At 31.5% G+C, this 16,428-nt stretch overlaps 2 protein-coding genes and 1 long non-coding RNA gene across 4 annotated transcripts; 1 reads left to right on the top strand and 2 right to left on the bottom strand.

Annotated features, from left to right (window-relative positions):
• Positions 1-1,407: 1,407 nt before the first annotated feature.
• On the bottom strand, positions 1,408-2,125 carry LOC146951241 (uncharacterized). Its single transcript, XR_015025500.1, has 2 exons — positions 1,999-2,125; positions 1,408-1,898 (listed from the first exon to the last, which is right to left on the bottom strand). It is a non-coding gene; the product is annotated as an uncharacterized LOC146951241 (long non-coding RNA).
• A 1,594-nt stretch (positions 2,126-3,719) lies between these two features.
• Positions 3,720-5,164, bottom strand: LOC146951240 (uncharacterized). The gene is made up of 4 exons (XM_085741594.1): positions 4,833-5,164; positions 4,602-4,699; positions 4,105-4,524; positions 3,720-4,015 (listed from the first exon to the last, which is right to left on the bottom strand). The coding sequence occupies exons 2-4, from the start codon at positions 4,623-4,625 to the stop codon at positions 3,761-3,763; spliced, it is 699 nt and encodes a 232-aa protein (XP_085597720.1). The 5' UTR covers positions 4,626-4,699; positions 4,833-5,164; the 3' UTR covers positions 3,720-3,760.
• Positions 5,165-10,682: 5,518 nt separating this feature from the next.
• LOC146951239 (ATP-dependent 6-phosphofructokinase 7-like) lies at positions 10,683-14,767 on the top strand. 2 transcript variants are annotated; one of them, XM_085747189.1, is made up of 12 exons: positions 10,683-10,866; positions 11,024-11,070; positions 11,662-11,701; positions 11,806-11,868; positions 11,950-12,087; positions 12,197-12,409; positions 12,658-12,726; positions 12,847-12,976; positions 13,297-13,565; positions 13,654-13,699; positions 13,784-13,938; positions 14,335-14,767. In XM_085747189.1, exons 1-12 carry the CDS (start codon positions 10,765-10,767, stop codon positions 14,458-14,460), a joined length of 1,398 nt encoding a protein of 465 aa, XP_085603315.1. In that variant the 5' UTR covers positions 10,683-10,764; the 3' UTR covers positions 14,461-14,767. The 2 variants fall into 2 exon arrangements, with proteins under 2 accessions (XP_085603315.1, XP_085603316.1); XM_085747190.1 differs by having other exon boundaries at positions 10,805-10,866; positions 11,631-11,701.
• Positions 14,768-16,428: the final 1,661 nt, after the last annotated feature.

The raw sequence follows: 16,428 nt of genomic DNA, 5'->3' as shown, positions 1-16,428 counted from the left end.
GCTCCAACCACTAGACTACTTGATCAAAAAAAGACCTATAGGTCTTTATTCTGATATACACTTTTCAATGATTATATTTCATATGAGATCAAATATTACTTATTGGTCTCTATTACAATAGATGGGACCCGTGCGGTGCACGGGTCGACAATCTAGTTAATTATAATATGGGTAATGTTAACCGGTGCTCCCGGGTACGGGTACTGGTTAAGGAAGCAAAAGAGAAAATTTTAAGTAAAAAATGATATATTTTTTTAAGTACCTAATGCATTGATTACACAACTTTGAATGCAAATATTACCTTTTTTTGTCAGTATTTAAACATTTAATACAAATATTACTATATTTGGCTTCCTTAATCAGTGATCCGGAGACACAGATTATCACGACCCTTTTAATATTGAATATATAATATTTAATTTTTTCTCTATCTTTTAATTTAATATCACTAAATTGAGTAGCAATGTTCCACAAATCGAGTGTTAACTCGTCGAGTTTACCGAGTTTACGTTTTTATAGGTACCAAAATCGTGTTAACTCGAGGTAAACTCGATTTTTGGTGAAATAGGAAAGTTTGACAGCTTTGACTGAGTTAACACTCAGAAAACTCGTGTAAAGTCGGCCGAGTTTACTTCTAAAAAAAATTTAAAAAAATTGGCCCATTTTTTTGTGCCTATTATTTTCAAAACCCAAATCCTTTTTCTTTCAGCCCAAAGACTAAAACAATTACGGTAACACGTAGCTAGCTTCCTGAAATGAAACATTTCATTTTCCTTCTTCTCTGAGTTCTCAATATTATACTTTGCATTTATAATTAAGTCATATTTTGCACTATTGATCTATTTACAATATTATATTAACTTACATATGCATGACATATAATAAATTATATAGAATTTTAATTTTAAGTAAACCCGTACGAGTTTTTGAGTTGAGTTTACGAGTTGAGTTTACCTAAGTAAAACGAATTGAGGAAACTCTCGAGTTGTAAAACCTGAGTACGAGAGTAATTATAAGGGCATCTCACAAGATCCTCTTAGTACAATTAATGTAGTATTCGTGGGTATATTAAAGTATTCACGCATGCTTTATGCCTAGCATATGCATATGATAATAGAATACAGTATATGGTATGGTTTCAAAATAATAAAAACAGAATATGGTATATACCATGTTTAATATGAAATTTTGTATATATTAGTAATTTAAAGTGTAACACAATCACAGAAACATACCAATGCATGCTTTAGGAGCATGCGTTTTTTTGGTAAAGGACCAGCATGCTTTAGGTAGATGGAGTTGAAGAAAAACTAGATCTCCCTCCCGTGCTACCGCACGGGTCATATATATTTAACAGCGGTATTTGAAGAGATTAATAATTCACGTAACATCTCTGACAACACGATATAAACTAAATATTGTTAAAAGTACGATAAATGGACCTCATAGTGACAAATAATGCATCCAAAGTTCACACTTAAATCGATCATAATACATTCCCCACACACTAAAATAGAAAGCTAGTTCATATACTATGTATATCTGTCATGTAACAACAAATGCCTCCAAATATTGTTAATAAGTTTCCATATGACCTACATTTCAATTAAAATATAAATAGCATGAGACATTACAGTACATATAGCATAATGTTAAACTAATATTTTGCATCTTTAAATAAGGATTGTGCCTGCCAAAACTTAACAAACCAATAACCTCAATTTCCTTGAAATTCCTTCCAACAGTATCAGCAGCATAGTTCTTACGTAGTGGTTTTGAAACTGGGGATCATTGTGAGTGACCAAAACGTTCTCCAATTCATACGTAGCGCCCTCAGTAACTCTTGTCTTAACATCAGGAATCAAGGACTTTTTTGCTGAGGCTTGTATCTTCCCGTTCTGGTCATAGGTGATAACAACATATTATGTTTCAATAAAACCATTTGATAAAAGGATTAAGCAACAAATTCATTCAAAAATTGTTATAAAAAATCAATACCCGTTCATCAAGCAGCAACATATGAAGGAAATTTTCTTCATTAGGCATATTGAAATCTGGTACAGTCCATAAGTGGACAACGCGGACTTTGAGTTTCAGCTTGATTTTGCCTGCAACAATTGCTGAGACAGGGGTGTAGATTGGGGCCATTTCTTTGGTTTGAAAACTAAGATTAATATTTCTGAGTGTGTTTAGGCGTGGCAATGTTATGGAGGTGATACTTATAAGAGGAAGAAATACAGCAAGGGTCTCATCATATGTTCAGTGGATATTAATTGGGTTCAACAAAATGAATGCTATGTGCATATGCTCAATGCAGAATGTATATGTTGAATGCTCCTTGTTCCAAGACTGTTAATGAGTAACGCATTATATTCCCAATGAATTTCTAATCCCATCAGAAGTAAGTCCTTCCAACTTTCAGATATAATTTTATGTGTGGCCCGCCATTTAAATGATATATATTCCATTGAGCATTAAACAAAACGCATGTAAATAAGTATTGGTAGTGGAATTAAATTAAAACATCACAAATGAAACCGATATATATAAACCATTACAATTGTTCAAAAATATATATATATATATATATATATATATATATATATATAAACCATTACAAATTATTTTGTGAGTTTCAAATTTTCCTTCAAACATATACATTTATCAATTCACCTAACCTTTGTTTTTATTAAAATTTTGCTTGAGACCTCAAATATAAATTTTAACACCAAGTGAACTCTTAAGTGAGATTTCACTTCTTTTCTGCTTTTTAACATAGAAAATACTGAAACTTGATAAGATAACTGTACAGTCATGGCTAGAATATAAAACGTAAATTGATTCCACTCATGAATTGTTCTTAATAAAATATAAAATATTAAAAGAAATTAGAACAAAACTGGTCCTGAATATTAAACAAAATGAAAAGCATTCTTTATTAATCATTAGCGGTGTACCTTAAGTATTTATTATCAAGATATATTAAAAGAAATCATATTTAGAGGTGGCTTAAAATGGACCTCTTTTAGGTGATGCAAGTATACAACCATACTTCATTTCTTAACATGAAAATCATACTTGAATGTGGTCATTGCAGTCAAAAACCATAGGAATGGAAACCAAGATTGGGATACCTTGCGAAAGTTGGAATGCGTTTTTCTATTCTTAGTATTAAACTGCACTTAACGCGTAGTTATTCGTGATATTCTCAATAATTCTTATTTTTTATCTTTCCATTTAACATACCTTTATCTTTTCATCATGTATGTATAACCTTAGTTAGTTCTTAACCCTGAATATTACACAAAATGCACGGCATTTCCTTGTTAATTAAACACGGTTATACATTAAGCAAATCTTTACCATGAATTTAAAAGAAATTCCGATCATTTTCCTTGTTACATGTATAAACTGCAATATCAATTGATATTTAAATAAGGCTTAATATGGACCCCTTTTAGTTGATGCAAAGATACAATCATACTTCATTTATATTCATCAGTTACATGTATAAACTGCAATATCAATTCATATTTAAATAAGGCTTAATATGGACCCCTTTTAGTTGATGCAAAGATACAATCATACTTCATTTATACTCATCAGTTCCATTCCAAAATTACAGACCCATTACTGAAAACTTTTATTTAAACCGACACCTAATTAGAAAATAAAAATAATACACAAACATGAAGCAAAATTCATGAAGAACGCAAGAACATATTATAAATCATCCCAATCATCTTGAAACACCATAGCATCAACGACGAATTATGCAGAAGAATAGAGTCAAATTCATTCCAACTCCAGGAGCACCTACAACAACGCGCGCACCTTCCTTGATCCTTCGAGCCTGCACCATTCGTTCCCAGCCACCACCTATCCTGAAGTTTGCATAAGGAGTCTCCGAAAACAGGAGGCTACAGTTCCATACGTTTCCATTCTCATCCACCAAATCGATAGCCGTTGTTTCTCTATCTAAGACCATAAGTGCGAATCCGAATTCAGCTAGTTCCTGAAAAATGAAAACATCATATTAGTTTTTATTGTAAATGTATAATGTTAATTGATATATATATATACTCAAAAAAGGTATAAACTTACCATGTATCCAACACTAACATCACTTAAACTCAGGATCTTTTCATAAGTCAGTTGGAAATTAAACACATCATGGATAAATGGGCGCGGGACAACCCAGTCAGGGGTGACGGTCACATCAGTACGGTGAACCATGAAATGCATTGGTGGAGCAAAGGTTGGATAATGAATCGTCTTACCCCACCTATTTCTTATTCTAATACTGAACATGCCGTTTCCCATAAAGATAAGAGTAATCCACGAACCAAATTGTACTTTGTAGAAATCACGAATAGCATGCCAACCCTTGGTTAGATAAATTCCCTGATTATTTCTTTCCACCAATACCTCAAATCGATTGTTGTTAGGGTCAATAAGGGTTGCATATTGATGTATTTGGTCTCCAAAATCATGTGAGAACATCATCGGCAGCATGGCAGATCCCTGAAACAAAAAATACAACATTAAACCATGGAAGGAACAAACTTAAACTGCACTACACCATCAAGTTTAATACTAACGTAATCGACATCCATTTCAACCATGTATGTCCGATATTTCGTACGAAGTCGATTGATCTTCCTCTCAATAGCAGTAGCTGGAGCAGGAATCAAAGGTGCTGTAAAAAAAAAAAGAAATAGTTAAAAGCTGATAAAATAACAAATCAGATCAAGAACATAACGGCTCTGAACTATTCAATAAAATGGTTTGACATAAGGAAAATGACAAAGATCAGGAGTTCGAAAATTAACCTTACAACATGTGATAGGACCACATTGCCTGAAAGTTATGGTGGTGAGCCATCACTGAAAACAGAACGTAAAATCCCTTACTGAAATTCTGAATATATATAAGACAGCAAGCTTTGATATGTAAACTCCAAATCTTGGAAAAATGGAAGGCAATTCATTATCGGTTGGGAATCCAATAGTTGGGGGAATGTGGAATAGTATAACTGCCATTTAATTATTGATTTGAAAAAAATCAGAACGGCATACTCTGCTGAAGTTGCATCAATACATTGTGAATTGTGATAGCAATAACTACGCGTACAAAAAAAAAAGGCCATAAAGTTAAACGGTTCCAAAAAAAAAAGAGCTTCCAAAAAAAAGGGAACACCAAGGCGCCAAAAGTAATAGGAATTAGGGTTGGCACATTGTGTTAGCAATGTTATTCATATTAGAAATAAGTATGATATACTTCAAATCTCCTTATCAAGTTTTTTTTTTTTATTTTTTTTATTTTATTAAATGATAAAAGAAATCAAACTAGTTTAATTAATAGCATCTCATGCTTTTTCTCTCTATTTTCTCTTAATGTTTTTTTAATGAAATTTATTTTCTCAATGATAATAATAAATGTTAAAATGAATCAATTGGTTGAGCTTAAACGGTTAATGAGTTTTACCAAATAAACGAACCATTTGGGGAACACGGACTTAAATTCATGGGTTGAACAATTACTGGCCAAACTTAACTACCATGACAGCCGAACTTCGAATAAATAGGATCTTTCTCGTATGAACCAGAGAGCTAAAAAATTACTAGTAAATGTTAAAGTCGAATAGCCCAAAGGGTAGGTAATGGACAACGTCACTTTGTTTTCAAAGAAAACTCTCAAAACAAATGAATTTAGCCAAACGATCGTGCACATTCACATGGTCAATGTCAATATACAAGTGGTCATTGGATTATCGATCTGGCGTAAATTCCAAACATTTTCTTGACTTCAGAAATGGGGCTCCACTTTCTTAAAGGAAGGAGAGAAAAGAGAAGACACGAGAACAGAGTCAATGAGCTTGGTCCCTCTGAGGTGCATGCATCCTCAATTCCTCATGTGAACATAACATGATTAATAATTTTGAATTTTTTTTGCCTAAAATAATTTTGAATCAAAATTAAAAAACTACTTTGCCGTTTTTTTTTTATTTCGAAAACTAATCTATCCAACTCATATAGTTTTAAGAAACAAATCATTCGTAAGAAAAGAGTATATGAAATAACTATTGTAAAATATTGATATAAAATTATCTACAAATAATAATCAACATATAAAATTGAGCAACAAATTAAATTAAAGAAAATAAACAAGAGAGATAACATGTAAACTTGTTTGTACTATATATTATTGTAGGAACTTGGCCGTCAACACAGTTCCATCAACATCATCCATTGACAATTCATATGAAACCTACAAAATAGTAAATCAGTATATAACCTAAGGCGTGCTGATCGCACTGTCCTTAAGGATTTATCCGCCTCCTAAGTGCAAATCCCCCGGGATTCAGCAGACTCTTCTTGGATTGAAACCAAGGATGCATAACTATCAAGAAGAAATATTTTTAGAAGAATGTAACCCAGAATTATACGTCAGACTCGTGAAAATCTATTTATATATAGCTTGAAGCATAAAAAGTAAAGAGGGATTTTTGTTTTTTTTTTGAAAGAGGAGGGATTTTTGTTTAGCATGTGCATAAGTTTTTATACCAAAAGAAAAATGGTGTTCCTCTTATTGATATTGATGGCACGTACAAGAAACATAAAACTCTCTTAAAATTGGCAGTTAGCTTATGAGCATAAATAGGCACAATCTCCTCAAAAATAACAGCAGCTAGCCTTATCAATTCTATTTCGGTTACAACATAAAAATCATGAGCCTTAATTATTCTTTAAGATGAAAGTAAATATCCTTAGACTAAACCAATTCAAAATAGGGTTAAATATATTTTTGGTCCCTATAAATATGTCAACTTTTCGTTTTATTCCCTCTAAAATTTTCCTTCAACTTTTAGTCCCTATAAAATTTTCAATCACTACTTTTGGTCCCTATTTTTTATTTAATTTTTGTATTTTTTAATGAAATTGTGCAGAAATGTATAAAATATTCTAAAAAAATTTCCTAAAAAAAATAAGAATTTTTTAACAAAACACAAATTAAATATGAATTTTTAACCTTAAAACATATAAAAATTCATATTAAATTCATGTTTTGTTAAAAAATTCTTATTTTTTTTTGGAGTGATTCTTATAATATTTTGAATTTTTCTGGAAAATTTTATTAAATAATATGAATTGTACATATGAGTTTACTTTAAAAGAGGGACCAAAAGTGAAGATTGAAAATTTTATAGGGACTAAAAGTTGAAGGAAAATTTTAGAGGGACTAAAACGAAAAGTTGACATATTTATAGGGACCAAAAACATATTTAACCCCAAAATAATGTGGCTAAAAGAATTAGACCAAGTCAACTATTAGTATTAATTATAAATAAAATAATAATGATTTTCTTTTAACAATATGGTATAAAACTTTTGAAATATAATCAAAATGTACAACAATAACATTTCCTCTTTTCATAGGAATCAACTTTTTTCTTACGAGTTTATATCCCCATCTCATCTATTCATATTTTTTTCTTCTTCAAATAATCTAGTGGTTAAGTGAGGGTCTGAGGTTCGATCCCCGATCCTTATATATATATATTATGTAATGTCCTTATCAACTGATCTAAATTCACAAAGATAATTTATTTAATTAAGAACTAACCCTTAAATAGAATAACATTCATGTTAATAATTAATAAAATAATTTAAAAATATCATTTAATCCTTATATAATAAGTTATTGGTGAACACTCTCTATATTGAAGTTGGGTACCAGTACTCAACAAAACTCGAACATACAAAAAAAAATTGCCTAAATTATTTCCACTACTACAAATGTAAACCAAAAATACGAATGGCTATAATGCTGCTCAAAAAAGATAACCTAAGAAAAACTATTGAGAAGAAGAGAATAAAAGGAAAAAAAGAAAAAAAAAATGCTAGACAACTTTATACGTCACAGTATGGCATTTATTTATTTTTGGTGAGCTCATATGACTTTATCTATCAGCATTCAGCAGCCAATACTCGATCAATCAATTTACGTTTGTTACTTTCCCATCATCATCATATATAAAGTGAGTTTGTTACAAAACCTATTTTGTCTTTGTTAGTAAAAATCATTTTTAACAGCCGATCTAATTTTTTTTATAAGTTTTTATAAATAAGTTGGCTCTATAAGCTATTGATCGTTTGGTGGCTTTTGAACTCAAGTTAAGGTTAAAGCTCCAATGTTAATTTTTTTAGGGTTAATTAAGTATATGGTCCCTATAAATATTTAGAATTTTGTTTTTAGTTCCTACAAAATAAAATTACACTTTTTAATCCATGTGACATTTTTCTTTAGTATTTCAAGGACCAAAAACGATGACGGAAATTTTTTACAGGGTCTAAAAATGCTGATGAGTTTTTTTACAAGGACTTAAAATGTTGAAGGAAAATTTTATAGCGACTAAAAAGTGCGATTTTATTTTATAGCGACTAAAAATGAAATTCTAAATATTTATAAGGATCATTTATTAACCTTTTTTTTTTACAAACAATTATTTTCGTGAAAAAGGTCATTAATATTCTTATTTTGAAACAAAGTACTAATAATTTACTTTAGACCAAGTACCTCATGCAGTTATTATGGTTCACTGTTTGTACGTAGTTAATTTTTTTTTTTATGTAATAAATTGATCATTTTAAGTTATGAAAAATGTTTACACCATTATCATCTTTTTATCAATCTTGGCTAAAAAATAATTATATGTGGCCATTTAATGTTAAGTTGGCAGGTCTAAATTTACTGCTCTCAAAACTATGGTTCATAGACGTATTATTTAATTTTGGTTTGAACAAAATCGACATTACTTGATTTATAATACATTTAATAAAATATTGATCTGTAAAATTAAGTTTGAATTCGAAAACAAGAAGACAACGTGCTTGTTGATGTATGTAGTTTTGCATCAAACAAGATAAGTATTTGTATCGTCTCCACAGGGATTAGTGTGATATCAAGGATAGTTTAACATCAAATATCATTCCAAGTATTAAGAGTGCTTGTTTGTTTGAATTGTAACTAGCTAAACTAAATTGCAGAAAGTAAAAGTTGAGATTAATAAGGCTTGAAACTTGTTAGGAGTAGAGTTCCTTAACCAAGCATCACACATAACCTAATGATCCATACGAATTCTAGCTTTATAACCAAAATTATCACAATCAATTCTAAACTATCCTTCGTGTCCAAAGCGATATAATTAACTCTAAGGTATCGTTTAAACATTCGTGTCCAAATCCCTTAAACGATAACAAAGTCGATCAGATAACTTAATCGACCGTGTCCAGCCTGATTAAGTATCCGAAAGCATTAAACTCTTGATTATGGTGATTATCAAAGATTAACAAACTTGTCAAGAATGAAATAACCTAAGATAGATTGCTACTCTAGCTCTAGATTCAAGAGTTTGTGTCCAAAGCATCTTGAATCTCATTGAAAGCATTAACACAAGAATAACAACAATATTGAATATAAATTGCTAGAACCATAACTTGCAAGATCAAAAGATTACATGTTTACAAGTATCAAGTACCTCTCATCCCAACAAAGGGTATTTAGCTACACATCATCATGGAAGCCTTGCAAGGATGAATTGAAAAGGAAGGAACCATTACACCTTGTGATGTCTCAACAAAGGAATAAGAATCCAACTTCCAAAATCACTTTCACTCTATATGATCTACCCTATTTCTCTCTATGAAATTACAATGAAAAGCTAAGCTAAAACTAAGAGAGAAACTAAAAATAAAATATCTAATGGAATAGTGATGGTTTTTCACAAGAGAGAAGGAAAGCTTGTGTTATAGGCAGAATTCGAGGGAGGACACGAAAGCGTCCTACAAAAATATCTTCTCTGAGCCAATTGAAAGCTGCCACGTGTAAACCGCCTTCTGAAACTATCGGCACGCTTAAGCGTCCTTAGGACGCGCTTAAGCGTCCTTAGGACGCGAAAGCGTCCTACTTCAAACATGAAAAGCGACCTGAAAGCGTCCTTATTGTTGCATTCGACATTGTGGACGCGAAAGCGTCCTCTGGACGCGAAAGCGTCCTACAGTTTGTTCAGGAGCTTCTTTCTTTGTCCTTGCTTATCTTTTTCCTGCATAAATTGGTTTGATCATGGCATATAAAGCATAAATGGTGAATTTACATCAAATAATTGCTTTTCCTTAGATAACTTGTAAAACAAGTAACTAAAAATGCCCATTTAACATATGATTTGTAACACTTTTTTGGCACTTATCACTTGTACGTAAGTAATCATTTTTTATGTCAAACATTTTTTTGAATATGTCATCTCAATGTTAAATAGTCACGTATCATTATTTTAATGGACATGGATGAAAAATGATAACCGTGTTAACATTTTGAGTTAAAAGATAAATTTATATTACATAAATAAAATTAAAGAATATATTTTTTTTTTTAGGGAATTAAAGAATAAACTTGTTACATACATCTAACATAAAATGAAGGTATTTTGCCTTTAATTTATATTGTCATAAAAAAAAGTACTAATAATTTAATTATGATTGAGACAACAATTTAGGTAAAGAAATTCAGATGGTTTCCGGTGTAAAAACCCGCCACATGATGAGTAGTAAATCATTATTTAATTCCAAACGGTATTACCTATGTCATATGTATATATATATATAATATAATATGGATGTGTTAGGAATAGGAAGAGTAATAGTAAAGATATTTCAATAACTAGCTGCTGAAACTGAAACCTGCGGAAAAAGCAAAAAACAAACCATGGTAGATTCTTCCACTTCCCATGTTGAAGCCAACACACATGTTTCTGACTTCTTGCTTGAGGATGTTCCTCACTTGTCTGATTACATACCTGATCTCCCTGTATGTGTAGTAACTTTTTCTCTTTTTGCTTTTCTTTTACATCACTTAGCTTTGTTCATGTTTGGTTTGATTTCCATAGTTTAGTGTTGTTTTAATGAATACTTATATTTATGATTGTGTTTCATGTTTTTTTTTTTGCTTCTGCTTGATCATGCAGACATATCCTGATCCATTACAAGATAATCCTTCTTATTCTGTTGTTAAGTAAGTGATCAATTTTATTCAAATGCATTTGCAAGTATATTTTATGTGGTAAACATTTGTATCAATATTTGAGGGATAATTTTGGCTTTGTTTGGATAAACAACTTGCTTTACAGATTATAGCATAAGCGGGAGCTTATAGGATTAGCGCTTATGAATTAGCTATTTATATAACAGAAGATAAAATAAAATAAAGTCAAACTGTTTTTGTATAATCTATAAGTTGTTTTCATAAGCTAAGCCCGGTGAGCTCATGCAAAATAAGCTAAAATTGGTTTATAAACATGTCATAAGTTGTTTTTACAAGTTGTCTCAAACAGTGTCACAAGCGTTTATTGTTGGAACAATAGTGTTCTAACATTTATGTCACTAGATAAGCTCAAAGGCGTCAATCTAAACCGGCCCTCAGTAGAAAAACATGTGCATAGGCTGTTTTCAATCAATTTCCTAGCCTAATTTAGAAAGAAACACTTAACTATCTAAAATAACGTATAGAATAAGGGCTTAATTGAAAAGTTTGATTCTTTCTTGTGTTTGATTACCATAACAATTTTTATTCAGTGATTAAGTTGGTTAATTTATGTTTCCACAGACAGTATTATGTGCATCCAGATGATACAGTTGCGCAACAGGTAAGTCATTTTTAACATTTTGATTATTTTTCTTCTCTTCTCTTTAACTCTACCATTCTTCAGTGTTTTTGAGTTAATTATTCAAAATTGTTTTCTTTTTGTAGATAGTTGTGCATAAAAATAGTTCAAGAGGGACTCTTTTTCGGCGTGCCGGGCCTGCTCAGAAGGTTAATTTGGCTTTTTCTTGTGGTCAAAATAGAAACATTTGATTCCTTCCACATATGTAATGTGAAGTGAATGTATTGCAGGTATATTTTGATTCAGAGGAAGTGTATGCTTGTGTTGTTACATGTGGTGGTCTTTGTCCTGGTCTAAATACAGTGATAAGAGAATTAGTTTGTGGCTTATACCATATGTATGGAGTGCAAAAAGTTTTGGGAATAGGGGTATGTATAAATATTTTTGTAACAATGTCCAATTAAACACCTTTACTTATTTATGTAACTTTGTTTCATTAAAATATGATCTAGATTCTAGTGGTTTGATTGAATGTAGGGTGGATATAGAGGATTTTACTCTAGAAATACAATTCCTTTAACACCAAAGATTGTCAACGATATTCACAAACGTGGTGGAACCGTTTTGGGGACATCATATGGAGGCCATGATACTTCAAAGATTGTTGACAGCATTCAGGATCGAGGCATTAATCAGGTTTATATACTTGGAGGATTTGGAACTCAAAATGAAGCAGCTATGATTTTTGAGGTGGCAATTAATTTATGTAATTTTAGTGCTTATTATGATCTATTATGAGAACATATGATTCAAATGATAGTAAAATTGGTTGGACTCAAGTGTTAATGAACTTCAGTTATGGTTGAATCGATCTGAAACACCTGAGTTCAATCTCTGACTAAAACATTTTGTCATACTGTACTTACCTCGCAAACTCTGGAATCCGGAGGTTAAGACTGGAAAAGACTTGTACTCATGAGGTTTGTTTATTTGCTCAGGAAATTAGAAGACGTGGCTTGAAAGTTGCAGTGGTCGGAATTCCAAAAACAATCGATAATGATATTCCTGTAAGGATGCTTTGATTGTATATGTGAAATCCTATATGCTTTTCATGCCATTCAACTGAAAAATGAAAAAGGATTAGTATTTAAACATAGTTAATGAAGGTAGTTATGTATCTGAATTAGGTTATTGACAAGTCAATTGGTTTTGACACTGCTGTTGAAGAGGCACAAAGAGCCATTAATTCTGCCCATGTGGAAGCAGAGAGTGCTGAGAATGGTATCGGTGTTGTGAAGCTAATGGGACGTTGCAGTGGTAAGCTTCATTCATTCTTACGGTAATATACAACCTTAGCCTAATGGTATAGACATAGTATTGAAATTTATGTGTAGGTGGTTAGTTTCACATCGACTACGAATGAACTACATATGAGAGTATTGATCCAGTTCAATATGATTCCATGAAGTATAATTGAAATCAAACCAACCAATGAAGTGGTCGATTTCTAGTTCAACTTGTTGAACCAACCCATTCAGCCAGATTTTGCAAACACTGCTTGGCAGTTGCTAGTTCGACCAGGTTTTTAAAACACTCAGTGGCACTAATGATTAGTTGTTATGGTGACATTTGTGCAGGATTTATAGCCATGTATGCAACTCTTGCGAGCCGAGATGTGGACTGTTGTTTGATTCCCGAGTCACCCTTTTACCTCGAGGGACCTGGTGGGCTTCTGGAGTTCATTGAGAAAAGACTGAGAGAACAAGGACACATGGTTATAGTAATAGCTGAAGGTGCAGGTCAGGAGCTAATTCCTCGCAATGACACATCTAATAACAATAAGTCCGATGCTTCTCCTGATGACTTGGTTCAAGATGTCGGTCTGTGGTTATCTCATAAAATTAAGGTAAAAAATCACAAAGTTTTCCCTTACTATTATAGTCAATGTGTTTTCTTTTAGTTTTGTTACATTTAAATGTTTGTTTCTATTGTAGGATCACTTTGAAAGAAGTAAAAAAACTATAAATCTGAAGTACATTGGTGAGTTCTTTATTTGAAACTCTATACGTTTACTAATCAAAAGAGCAAAATGTTGTGAACTATAAAATAAACATTGTATTGCAGATCCTACTTACATGATCCGTGCTATTCCAAGTAATGCATCTGATAATGTGTTCTGCACCCTACTTGCTCAAAGTGCCGTTCATGGTGCAATGGCTGGATACACAGGCTTCACAGTTGGCCCAGTTAACGGCAGAAATTGTTACATTCCCTTTCATGTAAGTTACCGTGTCTCTTCGCTATTACATCAATATAGTTTTTAGTATCACAGTGAAACACATGCCACCGCAAGTTTAGGTTTAAGCTACAAATTGTAGCTTTTAATATGCCCCCACATTGTATCTGTTTAGACCAACAAATTTGACAAAATCATGGTGATAGCGTGGTCTAAAGACTAAAGTGTAGCGTTAGCCAAATAATTGTGACAGTCTACCTAAACTCACCATCAAACCGAACATGCACAACGTGGACATACAAGAAACCTACATTTGATATCTCAAATACTCCCTTCATTTTGATTGAACTGCAACATATTTTTGTTTGTTATATGTGCTTTTCTTGTAGTATTATATCGTTAATTTTCCTTACGCGAAAATGTTATTTTGTATGTGCAGCTTATAAACGAGGGACAGAAGAGGGTTGTGATAACAGACCGGATGTGGGCAAGGTTACTATCCTCAACCCATCAGCCCAGCTTTGTGAATCCTCAATCCATCACAGAAGAAGCAAAAGTAGAATGAACAAAACACATAATATCAGAAGTAGAACAAAGTGTTTTGTGTCTTTGTTATAAATTATAATAATGCCTTTAAAACTGGTGAGTTGCTTCAGCAAATTCAATGCTTCTAAATTCTAACAGCAAGTTACATGATTGACACTAGACAACAAAAATGAGTGCATCTATATTTACAAACTTCTTCTGGAAGTGTCAAATTGTACATCTTACAAATAAAGAGAGATTTGCACAACATTGGGAGCTTCTTTCAATTGTCTTTATCTACTAGTGAATACTATGTTAATAAATAAATTCCTTCAGATTCTTGCAAACCTACTCCTCTCTAAATTATAGTCGTTTAAGGTTTGTGCACGATTACTAAGGAAATGATTAATTGTGTTGATTTCAATGGTAAAATTAATATCATTTACTAAAATACTCTTATGAATTGTAGTTAGTGGAGTAAATTAGTTGGATGAAATTCAATAAATAAGGGTATAATAATGGGAAAAAATAATTAATGTTGCATTGATATTCTAAAGTGACAATTATTTTGAGAAAAAAAAATGTTAAAGAGACAATTATTGTGAGACGGAGGGAGTATTTACTATTTTCTAGACCTTCGGTTCATAAAACTTTTACAATTTGCTTCGGCACTACACATGTTTTATCAGCTACGGTCCTCTCCATTTAGCGTCCTTTTCTTTTCTTCCATTTGGGTGTACTCTTTCAAGTTCAAGGTTTTACCATTAGACCAAATTTTTGTTTATATAATTACAGTTATTATATAAATAAATAAATTCAGTTTTTCTTTACATATTTTAAAAATAAACGCTTTTATGTTAAACATAGGTGAAATTATTGTAATTTAGGCTTAATTGTTGAGTTGGTCGCTTTGTGTTCATTATTTTGCAAACTCAGTCCTCTTATTTTAAAATTTGACAGTATTGGTGCCTCTATCAAATATTTTGTTTAATTAAAAATAAACGCTTTTATGTTAAACATAGGTGAAATTATTGTAATTTAGGCTTAATTGTTGAGTTGGTCTCTTTGTGTTCATTATTTTGCAAAATCAGTCCTCTTATTTTAAAATTTGACAGTATTGGTGCCTCTATCAAATATTTTGTTTAAATTATGATGATTATACAAGTAATCTAGTGACTAGAGCTCACACAATTTAATTTAGGCTTAATTGTTGAGTTGGTCTCTTTGTGTTCATTATTTTGCAAAATCAGTCCTCTTATTTTAAAATTTGACAGTATTGGTGCCTCTATCAAATATTTTGTTTAAATTATGATGATGATACAAGTAATCTAGTGACTAGAGCTCACACAATTTAATTGTGGAGAAGTGATGTGTCCGGGGTTCGAACCCCGACCCCTGCATATAATATGTAATATCCCTACCAACTAAGCTAAGTTCACGAGATGATACGTCTTCTTTTAAATGAAGTTTTTAAAGATTTTTTTTTATGATTTAATCGACATTGATCTTTCGCATTTTACAACCAATTTTTTACCAAAACAAACTTAACTTATATCATTGATTAAACAATGTTCAATACAAGAAGGATAAACATAAAAAATACGGTGACTAGCCTAAAAACAAGCCGCCCTAGCTAGTGTATGAGCAATTGTGGTCGTTTGTCGCCTAATAAACTTCACCTCAAAGTTGGAATGTAAAGATGATTGAGCAATAATAGAGGAAACAATAATGTAAAATTCAGATTCTCCATGGCGATGGGACGATTATACCACGACAATTAAAACATATCAAATCATTTATTTTTAGTTTCAAACTATGACATAGAGACCAAAATTGTCGAATTTTAAACTAGGAGGAACAAATATTATTTTGCAATTTTTTTTAGAAGTATTGAAAAAAATAAATAAATAAAATTCTTAGCTTTGACCAAAAATAAAAAAAATAACAATTCTTTAAAAAAATAAATAATAAAGCTGAAACATGTCTATAGTCCTTTTAAATATGGTTT

Source organism: Medicago sativa, chromosome 2, assembly GCF_051527215.1.
Source record: "Medicago sativa cultivar Bolivia chromosome 2, Bolivia_mono, whole genome shotgun sequence".
NCBI classification, from domain to species: domain Eukaryota; kingdom Viridiplantae; phylum Streptophyta; class Magnoliopsida; order Fabales; family Fabaceae; genus Medicago; species Medicago sativa.
This window is presented reverse-complemented; position numbering and strand designations above follow the sequence as displayed.